Below are 16,531 nucleotides of genomic sequence, written 5' to 3' on the forward strand. Positions count from 1 at the left end.
TTGTAGTCTGCCGCGTCGTAAGACTTCATACGCTAGCAGATAATATGTGCTAGAGAATCTTACTTGTGTTTGTGTGAAATAATAGTGTGAAATATATGTCCGCCTGTGCAACCCATCCAAATATCGCCTTCGAGTCTCTCCTCACCGCACCGCATGTCAACAAACGGGATGGTCCACGTTATTCCTTTACATTACCTTGGCGATAGATACATTGGCGAGAGAGTGTGCGTACGTTTGCGTGCGAGTTGGGGTAGATGTGTGCAGTAACATGCACGAAACTTACTATACCATGAATCCGCGCTACTCCCTGAGCGTCTTCCCGAGGTACCTCTCCCTTCTTTCCTGCTTTCTCTTTCTTTCTTTCTATTATCCTTACTCAGTATAGCTCTCTCCTAATTTGCTATCGCAATTGATGCTTCGCCTTTTGCATAAAACTGCGACAATTTTTTTATCCACCAGGAAAGTCATACATTGAGAAGGGCCGGGAACAGAGGCTGTCCGTATGTAGCAACGGTCCGTGAACTAGGACACATATTTATTCCATTCCTGAATATGGCAGTCGCTACTTTTGCAGCCAACTACTGCAGACGTCTTCAATCCACTGCTCCACATTTTGAAGCATGAGTGAAGCACAGTGCGTGAGCGAAAGCCCAGTTGCATTTCCGACCGCTGATGGCACGAAAACAGGGCATAAGTAGTAATGATTTCGCATTCGTGAGATTTCGCTGAGGCTACATATGACGCGCCGCCGAAAGCGCCATCTCGTTTCTCGAGATCAAACCGCTCCACGAAAAGGGTCAATGGCATGTGGCTATCTGACGCCGCTAGATGGAGAGGGGGGGGGGGGGGTACGTAGCCTCTGAGACTGCTGCACCATGTCGGACGCCATGCGAATGAATTCGCCGGGTAAAGAGCTATTTACGAGTAGCTACGAGCAGACGACGGCAGCCATGCAGGCCAGTGACTTCCGGACACGGTGCTTTCGAACGAAACCTCGGACAGTCCCTGACCGCCAGATCACGTGACTGTGACATGCTCTTCTGTCACGGCTAGCCAGACTGGAAGCCGCAGACGGTTTGCGGAGAATCCTGAACTGCATAATAAAAGAGGCCCACTGGTACGGCACGCCTATTGATGCCGATCTGCACCGTGTGCTCAAACTCATACCTCGTCATGCGGAGCTTCACTTCAAAAATGTACGAGATGTTGCATGGGTCGGTTGTTCACGAGTGATAATGCGATGAACGACATCACGTTGGACGAAGCCCGTCCAACATTCTGCATGTGGAGTAATGGATGGGAACTCCCCCACCAAGCCCGCATACTGCAAAGAGATAGATTCAGACAGCGTGAAAGTGAACCGAGGATACTGTAGGAGCTGTCAGGTGTTGACTCACTACCTCCATTATGGTGGTGACATGTTCCGCCACTTTCGATAACAGAAAGCTGCAGCTAGCTACTGGCAAGAAGCATCTGCATCATCGTGCCGAAGATGACATGGCGACAATAGTATGACGACGACTGTAAGACGATGATGGCATGACAACGACGGCATTAGGACAGTTAGATTGCAAAGCTAGAATGACGACGACAAAACGATCTCGACAGCATCACGACCATGAGCAGACACGTTGTGGCCCAAGCTGGTCAACAACTTGGGGCAGTTGGGTCGGCCTAAGACGCCGTATGAATAGATACACTCAAACTGGCTCAAGTCGGCAAAGAATGCTAATCGCGATACAAAGAGTACCTGAACATGCTTCCTGCGAGGCACTGTACCACCAGGTCTCCTGAGTGTGGAGAAGTGATAAAGTGCAGGGTAGTGAGGTCTGCGTAATCGGCGCTGCTTTCCCGGATACGTTTCCGTTCCAGCGAGCCTAAGTATGTAAAATATTTAGCGGCATATCTATTAGCATGTTTAATAAAAAATGGCAACGCTCAGCTATATAACGACGAGGATTACGTTCAAAATATGTTTGGTAGCCATTAAACAAAATAGTCAAAACCTAACAGAGTTTTACTGTTATTCATATAAATGCGGAAGTTACTCCTAATCGAGCCGCATCTTATCTGCATATTTTAAACTAAACATTGTATTGCCGTAATTTAGAGTGCCTTAAGTTTAAAATTTTATTGCAGTCAAAAAACTTACTTTATAGGGTAAGAAAGTTGTTCTGGCAATCTGACAAATTCATGAGTTATTGCTATCCGACTGTTGCGTGTTGCCTTTATTTTGCCATCTGTTTTATGATTACTAGAGAGTAAATGAATGCAACATTAACCCTGTTTGCTCCAGCTTTCTCAATGTGTCACCATAGATTTGTATTTTTGCTCGGGCTTTATAGAAGTAAAGAAAGACTTAGAGATTAAGACTTAGAGATTGACTCCAACCAAATAAGGAAATTTAGTAGCCCGACGTTTCGAAACCAATTCGGCTCCTTCTTCAGGGGGTATTCTTCGGAGGTGGCAGTGTGCCGTGTTTAAATAGGTCCATCGTAAGAAAGGAGAGGAAGGGGGAGACAGCGTAAGGTGGGGAGGCACGTGACAGGGCACCTGTTCTTGACAGACGAAAGAGGTGCAGCCAGCGACGCCGCAGCCACCCCCCCCCCCCCCCCCCCCCCCCTACCCCTCTTTCGTCTGTCAAGAACAGGTGCCCTGTCTAGTGTCTCCCCACTTTACGCTCTCTCCCCCTTCGTCTCCTCTATTACGATGTACCTTTTAAAAGCGGCACACCACCACCTCCGAGGAACACTCCCTGAAGAAGGAGCCGAGTTGGCTTGGAAACGTCGGGCTAATAAATTTGCTTATTTGGTTGGAGTCAATCTCTAACTCTTAATCAATTTCCCTAACCAGACAAGTAATTCTGTGCAAATGTTTAGCTTCAAGAAGTAAAGAAAGCATGAATTTTGAGATTTTTTTTACAATCAGCCGCACTACAACATATTGAAGGCCTTCCGGTCTATGAAACATTTATCTCTATTGTGGCTATTAGTCATAGAATGATAAGTAGAAAATAAACCTTCAGAAAAAAACACACGTTTTTGGTCTCTCGGTCTTAACTTCTACGACATTTTTGGCGTCATCTTGCAGAATCGCGAACATCTGCGTAATGTGCGATTTTCATTTCCACTGCTACTGCTATATTTTAGTAATTTTACAAAATAAGATGTCACAACCATTTTGCGCCCATTCCTTATCCTATTTTTTCATTCATTTCAGCAAATACATGGGTACATAATACCATTTCAAGTAAGTGTGCCTTTGTTTCAGACGTGCTTGCATTTTGCGTGACCGCACCCCTTTGTTCCAAGCACTGTGTCAGTTAGAAACGTAAAAAACGCCCATCACACTCGATGGTTTCAAAGATTGACCACAAAAATATCATGGAAGAAATTTAACATTTTCTATAATATTTCTGGCATAGCAGTTGGATGGCGGTTCTCCTACCTTTTTCTGTAATACATCTCGCGTCGTATTGTCGATCCAGCCGTTGTTTTGAAGCGTTTCATTGAACGCCTCTTTCATTCTGCGTGCAATGGTTTCCACCTGAAACGAAAGTTATTTCATCACTATTACATTACAAAACTGTTAGTTGAGTAATCCGGAAAGTTGGGCGAGTTGGTGATTAATCATCACATCGTATTGTAGAGGCAGCGCACTGACCAGGACAAAGTGTAGTGTCGTGTAGTGTCGTGTATTCGCGTGTATCTCCACTTTGTCCTGGTCAGTCGACTGCTTCGCCAATACGGTATGTTGATCACTATTAGTATTTTTTAATAATTTTTCGTGGTGCACCGTTTTATGAGGGCTTGCCAGTGCATGTCATCATAGTTTGTAGAATGAAAGTAAGTAGGCAGCCCAATGAAGCTCATGTCAAGCGCATTTTCTTTCTTATTGCTCCTTTCGGTGCTATTTTATACAGGACTTCCCCTTAGTGGAGTTGATTGATAGTTATCGATTCATAGCTCGCATGCATCGAAAGGAAGCATTTAGAACACAGGAACGGGAGGCACCCAAACGCCTCTCCTGTCTTGATGAATATTATATTTGACTGCGGGAGTGAACAGTGTTACAGTTCTAACCACCTTTTAGCGAACCAGTATGCTCTGGCAGTCGTATATATTATGTGGTACGCTTCTTTGCTATCAGATCTTAACCGTAACATGTTGAAGCATTGTGATGGTCAATAAAAGGCTCAGAACTACCAAATATGTTTTTTCACGCATTGGTAACATTTTTAATACTAACATTACCCATAGCGTTGGTGCGTGCCAAAAGCGCGGTGTAATTATCAGGCGCGCTGCAGTGGGGGCTTTCGAATTATTTTTGACCAATTGCAAGTAATTAACGTACGGTAAATGACGGTACACGAGATTTTTTTCCAACTTGACGGTGTTCGTAAAACGCACGAAAGAGAAAGACGACAGCAACACACTCGACAGGCTCCTGTCGTCTTCGTCTTCAGCGTGTTTTACGAACACTGTCGAAATGAACCAACTCGCCCAAATCAAGGTAGCGTAACGTTTTTCCATTTCGCCCCAATCAAAGGTAGGCCGATGCGGCCGAAATCGAACCCGCGACCATGACATGAACCGTGCAACCCCATAAACACTGGGCTACCACAGCAGTTAGTGCGAAACACCCAAGATAAAGAATGTACCAGGACGAATTGATAGCGGAATCACGGCCGCAGATATACGCAATGTGGGTGAATAAGGTGGCGCATTTAAAAAAACGAACCGTTGCGGGACCATGCGCAGTAAAAGGAATTTGTTTGAATTCGTTCGACATGTCTGCACCATTGCCGCACCGAAAGGAAATATTTTTGAGCTAGTCGGATTGAGTATAGAAATGTACTTCAAAAAGAAGTCGCAGGCCTGCGCGGCACACGCAGCACAGCTACAGCGTAAGCTGGTGGAGCGGTTCAAGAATAGCTCTAATTTGGGCACCACGCACAACAGGGTCTTCGCAGCAGTCAGTAGAACTGTCCGCCCGGCATCGACGGTGAGCTGCGGCTTGTAATGCTCTATGCACAGCAGACTGCGGAGCCAGATCAAGCCTTACAACTGCAACTTACATGTTGGGCGCGCCGCGTTTGCGGGCACCTTAACTAGATGGCGTCACCATACTTTGCGGAGGCTCGGCAGCTCGGGAGCGCGTTGATTGTGCGCCTCGTCTAAATCGCATATCGTCGTCTGCGCCTGCGCACGCAAACGCTTACGCCTGTAAACGCCTGGTGCGTTTTCGGGCACCTTACCTAGATGGCGCCATCACACTGGCGGAGGCTCGGGTCGTCTGCCCCTGGGCGCTTGCCTTATAGGGCATTTTCCGCCGCCCGATATCAAGCGCTTGCGTTGCTCAGTGGTAGAGTATCTGACTCCCACGTAGCGGGTGCGGGTTCTATTCCAACGGGACACACGTACTTTTTTCACATTTCCGGCGATAGCGGTTATGGCCCAATGCCGGCGGCATCATCGCGAACCGAAACGGCTATTGTAATGAGCCCATAACAGCTTACCTTGTAATAGGACACTTCGACCTCGAAATATATGTGCGAGCACACTGTGAAGAGAACATTTTGCGCAAATAAAAATTGGAAGTTTTACCTGAAACGCGAAGCATCGATTGCGATAGCAAATTATCGGACACCTTTACAAAGTAAGGATAGTAGCTTTATCGTTCCTGTCAACTTCAAAACATTCGCTTATAAGCTAAATTAACAAGAATGGTGTTAGCGCGCACAGAAAGCATGAGCACATAACACTCGATGACCGCGGACACTCGCTGTCAAAACGCTGGCGTGACGAAGCGCCCCAGCAGCAGCGAGCGAAGTGACATTCGTGCTTTCTGTCCCTTCAAGGCAAACTGAGCGGCGAGAACACAGCACGCACAAAGGTATGAGCCGTCGGCGCACCTATACTATGCCCCCAAGGTCGATCGCCTTCAAGACATGGCCCGCGCGACCGCGCCCAGCTGCACAAAACGCCGTTGCTGCTCAAGTAGAACGCCGGTCCCTTTTTCTTCCCCCCCTCCCCCCACCGGGACCTTCCGCGCGACGGAAGACGCCGCGTTTCCTCCTCGCTTACCTCCATTGCGCGCACGAGATTGAGCAGCGATCTCCAGCTTCCCTTGCGCGCTTTCGCTCGCCCATACAACATCCAGCGCGCGGCGACGGTGTTATCGCCTTTTGGCATTACACAGAACATCACAGCGACGCTGCGACGACGACGGGAAAAAATGTCACAGTTTCGCCCTAACGGCGAAGCAATGAATGCGATAGCAACACAGCAATGTCATACGAAGTAAGGTGAGCGGCTTTGGTAACAATATGAATTGTAGTAAACATGAGCTGATTAAGTAAGCAGGTGTGCTGCGGCGTAAGTAGACCGACATGAAGAGAGACTCGATGACCACGAGAAGGCGCGTGTGAAACGGTGGTGTTGATGAGAAGCGCTTCCCGTGGGCAGCGCGCGTGCGAAGGGACACACCTGTAGCGCTGCACTGCCGATCCGGGCAGCATTACATGTGTAGCGTGCGTTGGAAAATGTGACCCGACTATTACTAACTGAATGAACAAGCGTGGTGTGAGCGCGCACAAACAAACATGAAGAGATCACACTGAATGACTGCAGACAACGACTGTCAAAACGCTGGCAGCAAGCATACGCCGCTGCGGGCGAAGGTACGTGCGGTCTATCGCTTCAACAGCAACTGAGCCGCGAATGCACGGCTCATAAAGGTCAGAGCCGTGTGGAGATAAGAGACGGTGCGGCGAGCGACGAGCGCGGTTGTTGGCAAAAGAAAAGTGCGCCCCCCCTCCCCCCCCCCCCCCCCCCCCCCCCGCTTCCTCCGGCGCTGGCTTCCCGCTTCCTTGCTTGCGCGCGGGAGAGATAAGAGACCGTGCGGCCGAGCGACGAGCGCGGTTGTTGGCACAGTAGAAGTGCCCCCCCCCCCCCCCCCCCCGCTCCCTCCGGCGCTGGCTTCCCGCTTCGTTGCTTGCGCGTGGGGGATTGAGTGCGAGCGTCCCAGCACGCTTGCGCTCGGGCATACGGCGCGCGGTGAAGATTTTATCTATACGGAACCTCACGGCGACGGCGACGGCGACGCCGACGGCAGAAATCCGGTTGAAGTGTCCATATAATTGCTATCGCAATAAAATGCGCTTGAAGTGTCCATGTTATTGTTATGCGGGAGGAATTAGTTGAAGGTGGTCGTGTAATCCCGTAGGGGTGGTTTTAAGCGTGACGTCGCCAAATAGCTGCCGGGGAACGACCTCATCGTGCATACAAACCGCCGTTCTGTGTACAGGCCGCAGTTTAAAGAACACGAAGTGGTCACATTTATTTGGGAGTCAGAAACTACAGCGCGCCTCGTAATCATGCTGTGATGTTGGCCCTTAAAACCACATAGTTTTATTTAATATTATTGCACAGCCAAGTTAGTTATAACTCGCTTCCAGCTATCACAGCTCTATATATAACACGCTTCTAGCTATCACAGCTCTATTTATCGTTTGATCGCCGTGTTCTTCCCCAGTTCTCTGTTTGTATTAAGAAGGATGTTCTTTCTATGATTTCTTATGACCACCAAATGCTTAATATCGCTCTCGAAAAGCATTGAGAGCAAGGCCATTCCTGCTCATGGCCACGTACAGCGTCGGTGTGCTATTATCACTGATAGTGAAAGCATCGGAAATGCTTACGAGGTTGTTCAGGAGTGGAAGGGGGGGGTGTTGACTTGAACTTGGTCAAACGCGCTTTTTAGAAGAGAAACAGGCCACCCGGGAAAGGCAGATTACCCTTATGGCATTGCGGCAAGATCTACTTAGCAAATTCATTATACTAGAAGGCTACGCGCTTACGATCAACCACAATGAATATTTCAGTACCGAGGAAAGTCCAGCAATTGACAATACTTCCCGGGAGATGACTCAGTTAAAGCTACAAGTTACAGTTAACAGATCGAGAGGAAAGAAACTTTCAATATTTAGTGTGCCTCATTCTACAAACTAGACTTGGAATAAGAGAGAAGAAAATGCATGTTCTATTTTTCTTCTTTAATCTCAAGATATCGTTTTCAACTCAAGAAATTTGGCAAGCTCATCTGTTATGCCGTGCACCGGATTAACACAAGTGCATTTTGTTTATGAACTTTTGCATCATTGAACATAATGACCGGCTGCTGGCATGCGTCTCTAAGCATAAAGGAACCAGTTTTGCCATCAAAGAAAGTTTTGCCCATGGTTAGGCGCATTTTCGCCTCCTGCTTTCATTTGCCAACGTCGCTTTCGTAGCCTAGCTGGTCGGGCCACAATGACTCCTGGCGAGCTGCGTCGACCGCACGGTCGGCGACGTTCGCCCGCTCTTGGTTGCATGGAGTGTGGTGGGACGAATATGCGGCGGCGCTTCGCGCTAGATTTTTCGGCACGTTAAATTAATTCACACACACACGTTGCAAAATGCCAAGAATAGATATGTTCACTCAATGGCCCTGGCATCAGCATAAGTACAACTTACTCTTGAATAATAAACATCAAACGGTTGTCGGTGATTGGCATCCAATTAGCCCTGCATACAGCCGCCAAAAGTGGACGCCTATTAATCACAGGCACTAGTTTCGTACAAGCACGTGCAATACATATTTAGTAGAACGTATTCTGCTATCTGCTCCACTCACACACACGCACTCCATTGCAGCGGTAGGAAGGTGAAAGAATCGGTTTTTCCTGAACGTTCAACGTGTGCGGCGGGCATGAAGTAGAGCTTACTCCAGCACTTGATCGTAGAAGACGGCACAACAACAAAGAGTGTATAGCAAATTTAGATTCATCAGTTGCATGCGGTGTATTTTTGTTTATTTTAGCAATTTATGTTACGATAACCCTCAAAGAAGGCACTTTGTATTATTTTTTTTTACTTCTAAACCCGCGTGTAATGTCACACGAAGCGGTGATGCAGCGAAGTAGCTGTCAAAAGCGCTTCGTGATCATTGCCACTGTGACAAAAAATTGGAGGACGCTTAAGCTTCGATTTAAGAGTGGAACACGATAGCGTTATCGGGCCTGAGTAGGCTTCACTACAACACAGAACGTGGGAAAGCCAGCTGACAAAGACCAAGCTTACACCGATCCCATTAAAGTCGCCTTCACTTTTGAGCAGAAATGCATTGCTGGGAAGACGCTTTTTCAGGATCAATAAAATTCGTCTTATATTAAAATCTGAAGGCCCTAGGACCTTTTTTTTAATTTTTAAATAATTGTTTGCTATTGCCACGACGCGCGCTAATGTCAAAAACGCATTAGGCAGGTAAGTCGCAATTTGTCTTGCCGAGGACGCGAGCGCCATCTGGATAGGATTTTCGCAAGTAACCTAGCCGAGCGCACCGCTGTTGGTATGGTGGAAAAGGGGTTTGTGTTTAAGTTTCTATGTTTTCTCGTACATTCAAATTACAAACCGACGCCATAATGTGTGTAGGTTGTGGTTAAGTCATACTTTTCCATTTTTCTGATGGATTTTACTCTGAGAAATTCAATGTTTGTTCACTAACACCTTGCGTCACGCGGAGGGCCTGCGTGGTCGGGGTGCTTCGGGATTATTTTCACCTTCACGGGCACCGGCGCTTATGCCGACACCGACGCCGGACTTTCTGCGACACGGGGTCCTTAAAGGCCAAGCTCCATGCAGCGAACTATCGCGACGAAATAATTTAACGTGCCGAAAAATCTAGCGCGAAGCGCCGCCGCATATTCGTCCCACCACACTCCATGCAACCAAGAGCGGGCGAACGTCGCCGACCGTGCGGTCGACGCAGCTCGCCAGGAGTCATTGTGGCCCGACCAGCTAGGCTACGAAAGCGACGTTGGCGAATGAAAGCAGGAGGCGAAAATGCGCCTAACCAATGTTTTTGCACGTAAAATAAGGCAAGTAACCTGAAAAAGGGCGTACATAAGTGTTCGCTGTTAGCCGGAAGCTGTCTATGTTGCAATTATTTTACCCGACACTTCGGTATTTCGCGGATACTATCCCTCGTTTGTTTACGGCTCGCTCCGCTCAGCAACAGCTGAGTATTTCTCCCGTCAGCTGCCGCTTTCGACCCTGTCCTGCCATTGAGGAAACACGGAAAGCTAATATGTGACAATGGACATGGCAGTCGTCCGTCTAAACCATTTTCTCCAGTGCAAAAAGAGGTTGCTGCATAACAAAAGCAAGAAGAGAGGTGGCGATGCATCGCTGGCAGCCACAGTCGTCACTGCAACAGTTGTAGTCAACCGACTTTTTCAGAAAAAAAAAAGATCCCGACAAACCCGGCACGCACCACCTAACGCTGCACCCCTGCTGTCGCGCCGTAATTTTCGCCACTTGGGGAAGAGGTTTAGCCCCTCACCCCCTCGCGAGTAACCACACAGGTGGCACCGATTTTGACTATTGTAGTTGCGCTCCGTCGCGAGAGCCGGGCAAAGGGCATGCAAAAGGCGCATGCCGAAATGGGGGGTCCCATACGTAGCTTGCGAGAAGGTTCTCTTTTGTCTCTTAAAGTAGCGAGCCGCCCATATGCCGCCCCTACGCGATGCTTCAGCTCACGTTTTTCTGGGATTTGCCAGTCATCTACACCTTGCAAACGTCAATCTTTCCAAAACACGGCGGTACGCAAAGCATCATGTTGCGGGTAAGCATGGGCAGAGCACCATCAGGAAGCGAAGCCTCTAACTACATAGAGTAAACAAAACAAGCAGTGACCGCATATTATTTACTAGAACATTGAGGCAGAACAAACAAGGAGGAGAAACGGCGCTGGAAAACATGCGTTTGAAGCGAAGGGAGGAAATAGCCCAACAGTATCCAAGCGTGCACAACCAAAACTCCCGCCGACGGGTGACCGACGGAAGCCAACCTCTGTGCTGTGGTCCGATTGGTCCACGCTCTCAGCTGCGCCCTACGACTTCCGGCTGGGCGGCGAATATCTGGAGGGAGTGAATCGGCGGCGAACAGCCACTTTTTGACGTCGGGCTAGAGTGTACCAGACCGTATTCTAGTACACTCTAGTCGGGCGGCGGGCGGCCGTCGCCGAGCGGCAACCACCGAAAGTGCGTCGTGTTTTCGCTTCATGGAGGTTGGCCTTAACGCTGCCGCGTTAAGAAGTCACAGGTCTGCGCGGCACATGCAGCACAGTCACAGCGTAAGCTGAAGGAGCGGCTCCATAGGACCTCCATTTTCGGCACCATGAACTAGGAGGTCTTCGCGGGGAAGTCTTTTCGTGTCGTTCTGACGAGAACGGTCCATACTGTCCGCCCTGTGTCTACGGCGAAATGTGGCTTGTGCTTCTCTCTGCACAGCGGTCTGCTGAGCCCGATGTTACCTGGTGCCCGATGTTACCTGCTCTACGATTCGCTTCTTGAGCAGCGGTTCGTACCTTCCGAGGAGGTGCCATAACGTGCACCCAAGAGTAAACACAGGTACCTAGAATACGTGGCACACATGTAACATCTCTGACATCTTGAATTAACCGGGTCCAGCTACATGCAGCATGCTAGTGCTATAAGTAATTGCTACATGTCCTGCAGGACACCTGGTGGAATATAACGGAACTGCAACGCAAAGTATGCACGTATCGGCGCTACGCGGCGTGCATGTCAAATCGCGTGTCAAATGGCATGATACGAGGGAAATTATGGTGATGATGATTTAATGTCATTCCCTTTGATACGGCACGGTGGCAATCAGTCACATAGCCTGCTTGAATTATTCAGGTATGCCATACATGTTTTACATTGCAGCAATATTGATACATGTCCATAATCGTCTTTTTCTTCTTTAAGACTTCTACCTTGTACCGCTACCTGCGCAACATGTAGGCTCTCTACGTAACTGCTACATGGCATGCCACCTGTTGTAATAATATGCAACTGCAATGCAAAAGGCGCACGCATAGACGCTGCATGGCGCGAATTTCACATCTCATGCCAAGTGGCACGATACGATGCTAATGACGATGATGATGATGATTCATTGGCATCCTCTTTGATTCTCGGCCGTGACATAGCCAGGTAGCCAGCTTGATTTTATCAGTTACACAATATATATATATATATATATATATATATATATATATTGTAATGAAGAAAAAGACGCACCTACGCTCGGGCGCTCGGACTGTGGGCGCGGACAGAGAGAGGAAGACGACGAGGCAGTATATAGAACAGCCAGCCCAGGAACGGGTGCTGTCTCTGTGTTTCTCCTCATTACACTATATAGATATATATATATATATATATATATTGTAATGAGGAATGTACCAATAATGCTAGAAATTATATATATATATATATATATATATATATATATATATATATAATTTCTAGCATTATTGTATACATTCCATTAAACTTTTCATTCTTCCTCAAACTTACTCGAAGTACCTCGTACCACTACCTGTGCCTCTGCTATATGGCGTTCTACCTGGTGTACTATAATCCATCTGAAATGCAAAGTGTGCACGCATCCACGCTAGGCGGCGCGCACCTCATATCGCAAGACAAGTGGCAAAATACCATGCTAATGATGGCCATGATGATGATTTATTGGGATTCGCTTTGAAATGCGTCACCTAGCCAGCTTAATTTACCCAGGTACACAATATATATTTTTTCTAGCATTCTCGTATACATATTTAAACTTATTTTCTTACTCATACCTTGTCTAACTACTCTTCTCTAAAGTGCGCACTTATCGACGCTACGCGACGCGCATGTCACATCGCGTGCCTCCTCGCGCGCTAGGACGCGTTTATAGGGCACTTTTCCGCTGCAAGCTAGCAAGCACTAGCGTAGCTGTGTGGGTACAGTAGTCAACTCCGGCGCAGCAGGCATGGGTTCGATTGCGGTAGAAACTACGTATTTTAGGGGCGAAGCTCCTTAAAGCGGCACCCGTTCGTCCCTCGTCGTAGTCGTAGTGCGTAACCAGTCTTACGCTTTGACCTGCAAGGTGGTGCCGGTGGGAGATTTCTCCTGTGCGTTGTTGAACAATAAAAAATTCGCAGCGTGCGCGTTAACTAAAAGCCGAATTCTTGTCTCTCATTCCCCATTAGCAGCCATTGGCGTGTTCCAGTAGGAAACGTTAGTAGAAGTAGAAGTGTAAGTGTTAGCTAAAAGCCGACTTCTGCTGTCTCTCATTTCCAGTAGCAGCCATTGTTTACCTCCAAGGTAGTGCCTTGTGAGATTTTATGAATTGCTTAATAGGTGGCGTTGTGTGTCCGTATATGTATGTATACCCATATATACATATATATGTATACGTATAGTATAACCGGAAGCCGACTTCCGCTTCCGGTTCCACTTCCGGTTCCGCTTCCGTTTCCACTTCCGGTTCCGGTTCCGGAAGCCAGCTTCCGGCTTCCGGAGAACGTTTCCGGCGTTTTATGAAAAAATAATTCCGAAAGTTGTGTCCGTACCGCGGAATCAAACCAGGGACCCCTCGCTTCCGAACGCGCGGTGCTAACCACTACGCCACGAAGCGCACATAGACACACGCACCACGATGGCAATAAATACCCAACATTAACGAAAGGCCGCGTTTCTAACGCGTTTGTGCTAGCGCGTTTGTGCTAGCGCGTTACGGCCCGTGTAAGAAGCTGGTGTAAGACGCTGTGGCCTCTCCGCCTTACCTTCAACGCGTTTCGAACGCGCTGCCCAAGGCGGTGGCAAGTCAAGTTCAAGTCGAGGAGCGTTTATGAATACGAGGGGTATACTCTCTCAGCAGTCATGTGATGGCATCGGCAAATGCGGTGCACGTTCCGGCATGTGTAAATGGCTGCGTAAGACGCTGTGGCCGCTCCCCCTTACTAGAGAGTACTGCACGTTTCTAACGCGTTTGTGCTAGCGTCCCCTTAAGCGGGAGATCCGATGATTCCCTCCGGAGCTTCGCCCACTCATCGTCATTCACCCCGTGGATATGCTGTGATTTTTTTAGGGGCGAAGCTCCTTAAAGCGGCACCCGTTCGTCCCTCGTCGTAGTAGTAGTGTGTAACCAGTCTGAGAAAAATGAGAAAAAAAATTCCGAAGTTGCGTCCGTAGCGCGGAATCGAACCAGGGACCCCTCGCTTCCGAGCGCGCGGCGTTAGCCCACTACGCCACGAAGCACACATAGACACAAGCACCACGATGGCAATAAATACCCAACATTAACGAAAGGCCGCGTTTCTAGCGCGTTTCTAACGCGTTGTGCTAGCGCGTTACGGCCCGTGTAAGAAGCTGGTGTAAGACGCTGTGGCCTCTCCGCCTTACCTTCAACGCGTTTCGAACGCGCTGCCCAAGGCGGTGGCAAGTCAAGTTCAAGTCGAGGAGCGTTTATGAATACGGGGGGTATACTCTCTCAGCAGTCATGTGATGGCGTCGGCAAACGCGGTGCACGTTCCGGCATGTGTAAATGGCTGCGTAAGACGCTGTGGCCGCTCCCCCTTACTAGAGAGTACTGCACGTCTCTAACGCGTTTGTGCTAGCGTCCCCTTAAGCGGGAGATCCGATGATTCCCTCCGGAGCTTCGCCCACTCATCATCATTCACCCCGTGGATATGCTGTGATTTTTTTCTCATTCCCTGCGATAGATGATACAGACGCCGGACACCGGCAGCGAAGGTGGCGGCGGCGGCAGACACCATTGCCAACCGAAACGGCTATTGTAATGAGGCCATATCAGCTTTCGTTGTAATACTCTAAGCTACTCCTGAGCTGATCAGCAGACGCGTAAAGGTGGCGCAGTCATTTTGTATTTCCATTGGTCTGGACAGCCACGCTCGGGACGCGCTCTCTAGCGGAACAGAGTCACCTGTCCGCTCACGAGCTCGTCGCTTAGAGGTCAGTGTATTCGCTCTTGCGATTCCAGCCACGAGAAGAGGGGAGCGGGGCGCAGGAAACATTCTTCTAAACCTACCTACTTTGGTTAACACAAACTCGTCGCTGCCGCTCGTGAAACGCTATTGCAGTTGCCGCAACCTTGCATTGAAGAAAATCTGAGCAGGCGAAGTGACGCCAAGAGGCGTGGCTTCCTGTTACCTACAACTGTAATTAGGCCAGCGAAGCCTGAGGGTCCTGGTCATGGTATTCTTGCTTTCAGTGGCATATCACCGTTGCGGCAGTCCAACCTAAGTCGGTGTGCCTCATGTAAATGACGGCGGTTTGAGCACTTCAAGTCCATCATCATCATCATCAGCCTATATTTTTATGTCCACTGCAGGACGAAGGCTTCTCCCTGCGATCTCCAATTACCCCTGTCTTGCGCTAGCGTATTCCAACTTGCGCCTGCAAATTTCCTAACTTCATCATCCCATATGGTTTTCTGCCGACCTCGACTGCGCTTCCCTTCTCTTGGTATCCATTCTGTAACCCTAATGGTCCACCGGTTATCCATCCTACGCATTACATGGCCTGCCCAGCTCCATTTCTTCCGCTTAATGTCAACTAGAATATAGGCTATCTCCGTTTGTTCTCTGATTCACACCGCTCTCTTCCTGTCTCTTAACGTTAGTCCTAAGATTTTCGTTCCATCGCTCTTTGTGCGGTCCTTAACTTGTTCTCGAGCTTTTTTGTTAACCTCCAAGTTTCTGCCCCATATGTTAGCACCGGTAGAATGCAATGATTGTACACTTTTCTTTTCAACAACAGTGGTAAGCTCCCAGTCAGGATTTGGTAATGCCTGCCGTATGCACTCCAACCCAATTTTATTCTCCTGTAAATTTCTTTCTCGTGATCAGGGTCCCCTGTGACTAATTGACCTAGATAAACGTACTCCTTTACAGACTCTAGAGGCTGACTGGCGATCCTGAAATCTTGTGCTCTTGCCAGGCTATTGAACATTATCTTTGTATTCTGCATATTCATCTTCAACCCAATTCTTACACTTTCTCGATTAAGGTCCTCAATCATTTGTTGTAATTCGTCTCCATTGTTGCTGAATAGAACAATGTGATCTGCAAACCGAAGGTTGCTGAGATATTCGCCGTTGATCCTCACTCCTAAGCCTTCCCAGTCTAAGAGCTTGAATACTTCTTCTAAGCATGCAGTGAATAGCATTGGAGAGATTGTGTCTCCTTGCCTGACCCCTTTCTTGATAGGTAACTTTCTACTTTTCTTGTGGAAAACCAAGGTAGCTGTGGAATCCTTGTAGATGTTTGCTAAGATATTCACGTATGCCTCCTGTACTCCTTGATTACGCAATGCCTCTATGACTGCTGGTATCTCTACTGAATCAAATGCCTTTTCATAATCTTCAAGTCCAACACGCTGTGTAATGGACTGCAATAAGCATTTTAACGCGACCGCGCTAAGGGTACACGTCGCAGAAAATTCGACGTTGGCGCGGCGCGCCAGCGTCCGTGGCTGAGAAAATCACCCTGAACCAACGCGATCGCGCAGGCCCTCTGTGTGGCAAATAGGCGTTAGTGAGCAAAATTGAATTCCTCAACGTAAAATCCGTCAGAAAAAAATGTGAAGTACCACTTACCACACCCTCCAGACATGGTAGCGTCGGATTGTAATTTG

At 48.4% G+C, this 16,531-nt stretch overlaps 1 protein-coding gene across 1 annotated transcript in view; it reads right to left on the bottom strand.

Moving 5' to 3' along the window:
* The window catches only part of LOC119432548 (neprilysin-4-like), an 811,607-nt gene that overhangs the window by 680,094 nt on the left and 114,982 nt on the right, over positions 1–16,531 (bottom strand). The window contains exon 3 of the mRNA XM_049658290.1: positions 3,448–3,546. Coding sequence (XP_049514247.1) covers positions 3,448–3,546 — 99 coding nt within the window. The remainder of the gene's footprint in view (positions 1–3,447; positions 3,547–16,531) is intronic.

This window comes from Dermacentor silvarum, chromosome 11, assembly GCF_013339745.2.
Source record: "Dermacentor silvarum isolate Dsil-2018 chromosome 11, BIME_Dsil_1.4, whole genome shotgun sequence".
NCBI lineage: Eukaryota > Metazoa > Arthropoda > Arachnida > Ixodida > Ixodidae > Dermacentor > Dermacentor silvarum.